Genomic DNA, 9,715 nt, shown 5'->3' on the forward strand with positions numbered 1-9,715 from the left:
TCCTCATTACACAATACCCAGTCTAGAGGCCTGCCTTCTAGTCGGTTCTTCTACATATTGGTTTAAAACACCACCCCGTATACATTCCAGGAAATCTCCTCCTCAGCGCTGCTATCAATTTGGCTGGCCCAATCTATGTGTAGATTAAAGTCACCCATGATAACAGTAAGAGGACAAGAGATTTAAGGACTAGGAGTCAATACAACACCACACATCTTTGGCACAGCCAATACGCATCAGAGGGATGGCTGCAAGATGCATCTTTAAACGTAATGCGGATGCAGTAGCCTGTGCAGATGCTTCTCTGACAAATCCTGACAGGTGCTGCCTATGTGGCGTTTGCTCATTCTTCCTGTGACCATGAGCTTTTCTACTGGGTGTTCCTGTTTCCTCCCTCATTCCAAAGACATGCAGCTTTGCAGGTTAATTAACCTGTAAAATTGCCCCTCGGCTCAGGGAGTGGATGAGAAAGTGAAGAGCGGGTGATCGATTGTCGGCGTGGACTCGGTGGACTGTAGGGCCTGCTTCCAAGCTGTGTCTTTTAAAACATGACTAGATGAACAAGGTGAGAAGCGGACAAATGCAGCGGCAGCGAGTTGGACGAGAGTGTGGAGGTGTTGAAAGGGGAACGGTGCTGCCTATTCTGTCAAAGTTTGCAGTGTGATTACAAATAACATTGTTAACTCAGGGCAGGAGAAAGTTGGTCATTTCACCTACAGCCCTCATTGCTCATCTTCAAATGGTGCCAATACATTTAAAACACACCTCAAGGGCTTGGAATAAATAATGGAGCCTTTGTTTAATATTGTGTTATGTTAGGTACAACCACTACACAAAAATAGCTCATTGCAATGTGAAGGAAGGAACTACAGATGCTGGTTTACACTTAAGATAGAGGCAAAATGCTGGAGTAATTCAGCAGACAGGCAACATCTCTGGAGAGAAGGAATGGATCTTGACCCGAAACGTCACCCATTCCTTCGCTCCAGAGATGTTGCCTGCCCTGCTGAGTTACTCCAGCATTTTGTCTCTATCTTCATTGTAATGTGAATTGCTTTAATTGTTTCAGGCAGATATGTTAAAGCACTTTAAATACAAGTTGGTCTTGCTTTAAATTATAGCCATAGATAACGTGAGGGCAGTCACAGTGGCGCAGCGGTAGAGTTGCCGCCTTACAGTGAATGCAGCGCCGGAGACCTGGGGTCGATCCCAACTACGGGTGCTGTCTGTACGGAGTTTGTACGTTCTTCCCGTGACCTGCGTGGGTTTTCTCCGAGATCTTCGGTTTCCTCCCACACTCCAAAGACGTACACGTTTGTAGGTTAAATGGCTTGGTAAATGTAAAAAATTGTCCCTAGTGGGTGTAGGATAGTGTTAAAAATTGGCCCTAGTGGGTATAGGATAATTCCAATAAAGTAGACCCATTCCTTCTCTCCCGAGATGCTGCCTGACCCGCTGAGTTACTCCAGTATTTTGTGTCTACCATCGATTTAAACCAGCATCTGCAGTTTTTTTTCCTTCCAGTATAGTCCCTGGTGGACTCTTCAGAAGTGATGACCACAAGATACAAGATACTTCAGCATTAGTTTTCTCAGGAATAATATAAACCAAAGTTCAAAGTGAACTTGTTGCCTTGCAATTACTCAGTTTAGAGCCCATATTTCTGCATTTATAAAAAGCAGTGGTAAACCTGAATTAGCGTTTCCATAACTTTGTGCGTTGTGTAGTCACCTTACAGAAGCAGCAAGTGATGCAGTGGTGCTCATACATACATGGTCAGAAGTTCAATAACCCAACAATCCAGAGAGATGGTTGAAAGCCAAGTTCCCAGCTATGAATATCACCAGCAACTTGTCCTGGTCCAGTCATTTCTAAGCAATGGAAGAGAAAGCATACTAACCCCTCTACTTCCTGAGAAGGCTTAGTAGGTTTGGCATGACCCCAACAACTCTCACCAACTTCTACAGATGCACCATGAAAAGCATTTTAACGGCATGCATCGCAGCTTGCTTTGGGAACAGCTCCATCCAAGACCGCAAGAAACTGCAGAGAATTGTGGATGCAGCCCAGACCATCAACCTCCCTTCCATTGACTTTATCTACACTTCTCACTGCCTTGGAAAGGCCAGCAGCATAATCAAGGACCAGTCTCATCCCGGTAACTCCCTCTTCTCCCCTCTCCCACCAGGCAAGAGGTACAGAAGTGTGAAAACGCACACTCCAGATTCTGGAACAGTTTCTTCCCAGGTTGTCATCAGGCAATCCAATCACCCACTAGAGAGCAGTCCTGACCTACCACCTATCTCATTGGAGACACTTGGTCTATCTTTAATTGAACTTCACCTTGCACTAAACGTAATTCTCCTCATCCTGTATCTGGACACCTTGATTGTAATCATGCATAGTCTTTCACTGCCTGTACAGCATTTAACAAAAAGCTTTTCACTGTACCTCAGTACATGGGACAATAATAAACTAAACTAAAAAAAGTGCCAGGGACCTGCCAATTGCAGATGCATGCTTAACTAACCATTCAAATATCTAGAACAAAGGTAAAACTACTCAGGTTAGATCTGCTTAAGAATAATTAAGGACATTATACATCTATTTATAATAAACATAAATGTCATAAGTTTCCCTACATTTGGCACAGATTAGGAAGTTTCCCCTCTAATTTATTCCCTCGAGTCAGTCATACAGCATGGAAACAGGCCCATCGGCCCAATTATCCATGTAAACCAAGGTACCCAATTCCACACACGTCCCACCTGCCTGCGTTGGCCCATAAATTGGGGGGGGGGGGGGGTTGGGGGAGTCCAGACCCAGGGGCCACAGTCCAAGAATAAAGGAGATGCCATTTAAAACTGAGGTGAGAAAAAAAAATTCCGCCCAGAGAGTTGTGAATTTGTGGAATTCTCTGCCACAGAAGGTGGAGAAGGCAGGCACAGGGGTACTGATTGTGGATGATCAGCCATGATCACAATGAATGGCGGTGCTGGCTCGAAGGGCCAAATGGCCTCCTCCTGCACCTATTTTCTATGTTTCTATAAATCTTCCCTATCCCTATACAAGGGCAAATGTCTTTTAAATGTTGTTTATAGTACCAGCCTTCACAACCTCCTCTGGCAGCTCGTTCCATATTCCCACCAACCTCTAAGTGAAAAAGTTGCACATCAGGTTCCTACTAAATTTTTGCCCTCTCACCTTAAACCTATGCACTCTTATTCTTGATTCTCCTACCCTGGGAAAAAGACTGTGCAGGAAAGAACTGCAGATGCTGGTTTACACCCAAGTTAGACACAAAGTGCTGGAGACACCCAAAACATCACCAATTCCTTCTATCCAGAGATGTTGCCTATCCCGCCGAGTTACTCCAGCATTTTGTGTCTGACCAGAGAAGACTGTGCATTCACCTATCTATTTTTTGCGTATTGTTATGAGATACCTGCCTCTATTTTGCCATCATCATCATGGCCCATGAACCAAAGATACTAAATACAGGAGCAATTCAGTGGTTCCTGCAGAACATGGATAGGTGAACATGGATTGTGAGAGGAAACGTCATCTATCCATGTTCCCCACAGATGCTGCCTGACCCGCTCAGTTACTCCAGCACTCTGTGAAACTTCACCTATCCATGTTCTCCACAGATGCTGCCTGACCCGCTGAGGTACTCCAGCACTCTGTGAAACATCACCTATCCATGTTCTCCAGAGATGCTGCTCGAACTGCTGAATGACTGAGTTACTCCATCACTTTGTGCCCTTTTTTCTAAACCAGCAACTGCAGTTCCTTGTGTCACCCGGAAGTATTTTTAAATCATCTGCTTATCAAGTTAGTAACCAATTAACCTTTTCAACCATCAAAAATAATGAAAAGTAAACAACATAGCAAGTAAACTACAGAAGGTAGACACAAAAAGCTGGAATAACGCAGCGGGAACAGGCAGCATCTCTGAAGAGAAGGAATGGGTGACATTTCGGGTCATGACCCCGTGGCACACAACTGCGTTAATAATAGTATTTATAGAAATCAATTATTGGTTTTAGTTTAGAGATACAGCGCGGAAACAGGCCCTTCGACCCACTGGGTCCGCGCTGACCAGCGATCCCGGCACACTAACACTATCCTACACCCACTAGGGACAATTTTTACATTTACCAAGCCAATTAACCTACAAACCTGTACGTCTTTGGAGTGTGGGAGGAAACCGAAGATCTCGGAGAAAACCCACGCAGGTCACGCACGGGGAGAACGTACAGACATGGTTGGAGACTGTACCATGAAAGAATTGCAATTTTCAGAATTGCTCTGCAGAGGAAAATATCTCAACCTGCAAATATCACCCACTCTGACCAGCTGCGGAGAGAGTTACTGTATAAATAGTAACTCTAGACTGCTAGACAACCTTGCTCACCTTGATAGCACCAGTCACCTTGGTATTTTAATCTATAAATATATTTAGCTGAGCAAGTCTCGAGGCAGGTATATCACAATCTAATCACAAACCCAAAGACCTGACAAGAGTTAACAAAAAAGGTATTTTACCCCACCCCCCCCAACTCCCCTCCCACCCCCCAACCCTGGGCCTCCAAGACAGACAAGAACTCAGCCCAAAATCATTGGGGCAATGTAATTATGTTTATTTCCCCACTGACAAGAGACAGGATCAACACGAAACACTGAACGTCACTCCAATTACTCCACGCCCGCACACCCTTCATTCATTGATTTCAAGTTAACACTTGATTGAGCTTTGATTGAACTTTCTTAGTTGGGCAGCTGTAAATTAAATATTTTCTTTCACAAGTACAATTCTGAACTGAAACACAGAAGTGACTTTGCTACAAATTCTCCATGCATTCCAATCTTTTCAAAAAGCTGTAATTTTTGCAATCTTCGTGGAAATAATCTTGTTGGAGAATAAGACTAACGCAAGTTACATTTAACAGATGATTTATACATGTCAGCTGAATTACTGCATGGTACAACAGAATATGCACGTCATCCTTTCACCAAATGGCCTGGTCGTTAACTTGCAGACATTTGCTGCTTAAAACAGTAAGTCAGCTGAGATGAAAACGTGGCATTACAAGTGTCTGGACTGATATATATTTAAATGCAGTGAACTCCATTCTCCCTCTATCCTCCCAAGACTAATTCCACATTCAATACGAAAATGAAAATAACTGCATTACTCATCCAGACTCAAACACCATCAGGTTGAACAGGCCTCCAGGCAAACAAATCATTTAACAATTTAATTATTTGCCTATTATTTCAGGCAAAGACCTGCTGCTTCATACAGACAGTAAGTAGGCCTTTACATGAAATGATTCTGAAAGGATGAAAAAACAACCATTATTTTCAAAAATTAAAAAATGCAGGAATACCTTGAAATGTATAATTAGAGATAGAGCAGTCTCCCCAGCATTAAATATAAGGCTGGGTCCCTGCACTAAAATATAAAACTGCCAATAGACAATAGGTGCAGGAGGACGCCATTCGGCCCTTCGAGCCAGCACCGCCATTCAATGTGATCATGGCTGATCATTCTCAATCAGTACCCCGTTCCTGCCTTCTCCCCATACCCCCTGACTCCGCTATCCTTAAGAGCTCTATCTAGCTCTCTCTTGAATGCATTCAGAGAATTGGCCTCCACTGCCTTCTGAGGCAGAGAATTCCACAGATTCACAATTCTCTGACTGAAAAAGTTTTTCCTCATCTCAGTTCTAAATGGCCTACCCCTTATTCTTAAACTGTGGCCCCTTGTTCTGGACTCCCCCAACATTGGGAACATGTTTCCTGCCTCTAATGTGTCCAACCCCTTAATAATCTTATACGTTTCGATAAGATCTCCTCTCATCCTGCTAAATTCCAGTGTATACAAGCCTAGTCGCTCCAGTCTTTCAACATATGACAGTCCTGCCATTCCGGGAATTAACCTAGTAAACCTACGCTGCACGCCCTCAATAGCAAGAATATCCTTCCTCAAATTTGGAGGCCTTGCATTAAAGATATAAAGCAGTCTCACCTGCATTACTTAATATAAAGCAATCATTTTTATTGATTAATCTTATTGGTCTTATTGTTCAACTGCGGGTAATGTTTCATTTTACTACACATTTATGTGTATGTAACAAATAAACGACTATTGACTATTGATTGACATGCAAGTTCTAAAACAGTCTCTCTTGTACTAAAAACATAAGCCTCCCTTGCATGAAGTGACGTAGCTCCTGTGCATTATGATACACAGCAACCTCCCTTTTATTGATATAAAGCAGCCTCCTGCATCAAGATATAAGACAGCCTCACCTGCACTAAGACATGCGGCATCCTTTCAAGTATTGAATACACACAGAGCAGCATCCCCTGCATTAAAGATTTCCCTGCACTGATATACAACAGTCTCTCTTGCATTATTATGATATAAAACCACCTCTCCTGCAGTAAAATTACACACAGCAGTCTCCCTTGCATTGTTTTCAAGTTAGATTTAGCTCTTAGGGCTAAAGGAATCAAGGGATATGGGGAAAAAGCAGGAACAGGGTACTGATTTTAGATGATCAGCCATGATCAAACTGAATGGCAGTGCTGGCTAGAAGGGCCGAATGGTCGACTCCTGCACCCATTTTTCCATGTTTCTATGCATTATAAATACATAGAGCAGCCTGCTCTGCCATAAGATACAGAGCAGTCACCCTTGCATTAAGATATAAAACAGGAAGTGTAGTACTCCAGCATTTCTTGTCTACCTCAGATAAAAAACAGCCTCTCTTGCACTCAGGTACAGACCAGCCTCCACAATATTAAGTTATTTAGAGGTGCCCCATGCATGAAAACACATAGCCATCTCTTCTGCATTAAGATGCAGAGGTGTCTGCCCTGCATTAAAGATAGACACAAAACACTGGAGTAACTCAGTGGGACAGGCAGCATCTCTGGAGAGAAGGAATGCACATTTTGTCTGCTCCACTACACTATACATTTTGTCTGCCTTAAGATTTGCAACAGCCTCCCTTGCACATATACAGTGCCCTCCATAATGGGACAAAGACCTATCATTTATTTATTTGCCTCTGTACTCCACAATTTGAGATTTGTAATAGAAAAAAATCACACAAGGTTAAAGTGCACATTGTCAGATTTTATTAAAGGGTATTTTTATACATTTTGGTTTCATCATGTGGAAATTACAGCTGTGTTTTTATATATTTCAGGGCACCATAATGTTTGGGACACATGGCTTCACAGGTGATTGTAGTTGCTTAGGCATGTTTAAATGCCTCCTTAACCCAAAGGATATGCAACAAAATACTAAACATGACTACTTTCATTTACATGACTTTGCTGTGTCCCAAACATTATGGTGCCCTGAAATGGGGGGACTATGTATAAACACAGCTGTAATTTCTATATGGTGAATCCAAAATGTATAAAAATGGCCTTTATTAAAATCTGACAATATTGCACTTTAACCACATGTGATTTTTTTTTCTATTACAAATCTCAAATTGTGGAGTACAGAGGCAATTATATAAATGCTGGGTCTTTGTCCCAAACATTGTGGAGGGCACGGTGTAAAAAAGCCTCCCTGCACTAAAGATACAGACCAGATGCATTAAGATATAGAACACCCCTCCCTTGTATTAAGATATAAAACAGCCCACCCGGCACTAAGATATAGAATGTGCATTGAGATACACAGCAGTCACATTTGCATTAATATATAAAACAGCCTCTCCTGCACTAAGCTGAGACAACAGACTGGCATGGCCTCCCCTGCCACTGATCTCCTCACCCCGCCCACGCCCTCTCTTCTCCCCTGCCCTCTCTCCTCTGTTATCCCCGTCCCCTCTCTTGCCCATCCCGTCCCCACCTCTGTCCTTCCTCTCCCCCTCTCGTATCCCCACCCCTGTCTCCTCATCCCACCCTGCACGGTCCCCCTCCCTCTCCTCCTCCCCCTTAGTCCTGCCCTGGTCACCCCTCTCCCTCCCTCCTCTCCTATCCCCACCAGTCATCTCCTCAACCCATCCCCTCTTCCGGTCCGGTCACCCTTCCTCCCCTCCCCTCTCCTCTGCCCTCTTCTCCCCTCTCCATCTCCCCAGTCCTACCCTGGTCTGATCCCTCTAATCTCCTCAGTTCTGCCCTGTCTCCTCTTGTCTCCCCTCCACAGTCCTGCCCTGGCCTCACCTCCTCTCCACAGTCCTGCCCTAGTCTCACCTCCTCTCCCCTCCCATTCCCTTCCCAGTCCCACCGTGATCTCCTCTCCTCCCCTCCCCTCCTCAGTTCTGCCAGTCTCCCTTCCTCTCCTCTCTCCTGCCCTGGTCTCCCCCGAACTCCCCTCCCTTTCCCAGTCCTGCCCTGGTCTCCCCTCCTCTCCTCCGTCTTGCCATGGCCTTCCCTCCTCTCCCTTCCCTTCCCTCCTCTCCCTTCCCTTCCCTCCTCTCCTCTGGTTTCCCCTACTCTCCCTTTCACAGTCCTGCCCTCCCTCCCTCCTCTCCCCAGTCCTGCCCTGCCCTTCTCTCCTCTCCCAGTCCTGCCCTGGGCTACTCTCCTCTCCCCTCCTCTGGTCTCCCCTTCTCTCCCTTTCCCAGTCCTGCCCTCTCTTCCCTCCTATCCCCCCCTGTCCTGCCCTTCACTCCTCTCCCCTCTCCTCTTCTCTCTGCTCTCCTCTTCCCTCCCTTCCCTCCCCCATCTCCCCTCATCTCCTCTCCCCTTCTCTCTCTTTCCCAGTCCTGCCCTGGCCTTCTCTCCTCTCCCCTTCTCTTCTCTCCATTCCCTCCTCTCCCCTGGTCTTCCCTTCTCCCCCATTTCCCAGTCCTGCCCGGGTCTCTCCCACCACCTCCTCCTCCTCCTCCTCCTCCTCCCCTGCTCAGTTCTCCTCTTGGCTCCTCTCCCTCCCCAGCCCTCCCCTCCGCTGGTGTCCCCGGCCCGGCCTTCCCGCTGCTGCAGCCTCCACCCCGGGACAGTCAGCGGGGCCTAACTCCTCCCGCCGCCTTCTGTGAGCGCGAGCGCGAGGGTGCGGCGGCATCTCACCGATCACCTCCTTCAGCTCGTAGTCCTCGCGCTGTATGGACCAGGGCAGCGCGCTGTGGTCGTCGGCCATGCTGGCGCTGATGCTGGGAGCGAGGAGACGGAGCGGCCTGTCTGCTCCCGCCGCCCTGTTGCCATGCCACCCGGCCGGACGTCCCGCCCCCGCAACGCCGCCGCACTCCCATTGGATTACCTCTCTGTCCATCAACATGCCAGGAGGTCCCGCTCCACGCAGCTGCGCTCCCATTGGTTGAGATCGGTGTCATTCAAAGTTACCAGAAGTCCCGCCCTCACATTGCCGCACTCCCATTGGATGATCCCTCTGTCCATCAACCCGCCAAAAAGTCCTGCCCCTCACTCTGCTGCGCTCCCATTGGATCAGCCCCCTCGGGTCCATTAACCCGCCAAGAAGTCCTACTCCCACGCTGCAGCGCTCCCATTGGTTCGGACCATTGTCATTCAACGTAACCGGAGGTCCTGCCCCCACAATGCTGCGTTCCCATTGGCTCGGACCGTTATCATTCAATTTTACTGGAGGTCCCGTCCCCACGCTGCCGTGCTCCCATTGGTTCGGACCGTCGTCATTCAACGTTAACGGATGTTCCACCCCCACGCTGCTGCACTCCCACTGCTGCGGTCCGTTGTCATTCAACGTTACCGGATGTCCCGCCCCACG

The 9,715-nt window shown here is 46.8% G+C and overlaps 1 protein-coding gene across 1 annotated transcript in view; it reads right to left on the minus strand.

Annotated features, from left to right (window-relative positions):
* The window catches only part of LOC144592981 (serine/threonine-protein kinase OSR1-like), a 119,622-nt gene extending 110,432 nt beyond the window's left edge, over positions 1–9,190 (minus strand). Inside the window, exon 1 of the mRNA XM_078398387.1 lies at positions 9,043–9,190. Coding sequence (XP_078254513.1) covers positions 9,043–9,112 — 70 coding nt within the window. The 5' untranslated portion in view covers positions 9,113–9,190. The remainder of the gene's footprint in view (positions 1–9,042) is intronic.
* Positions 9,191–9,715: the final 525 nt, after the last annotated feature.

This window comes from Rhinoraja longicauda, chromosome 4 (genome assembly GCF_053455715.1).
Source record: "Rhinoraja longicauda isolate Sanriku21f chromosome 4, sRhiLon1.1, whole genome shotgun sequence".
Classification (NCBI taxonomy): Eukaryota; Metazoa; Chordata; class Chondrichthyes; order Rajiformes; family Arhynchobatidae; genus Rhinoraja; species Rhinoraja longicauda.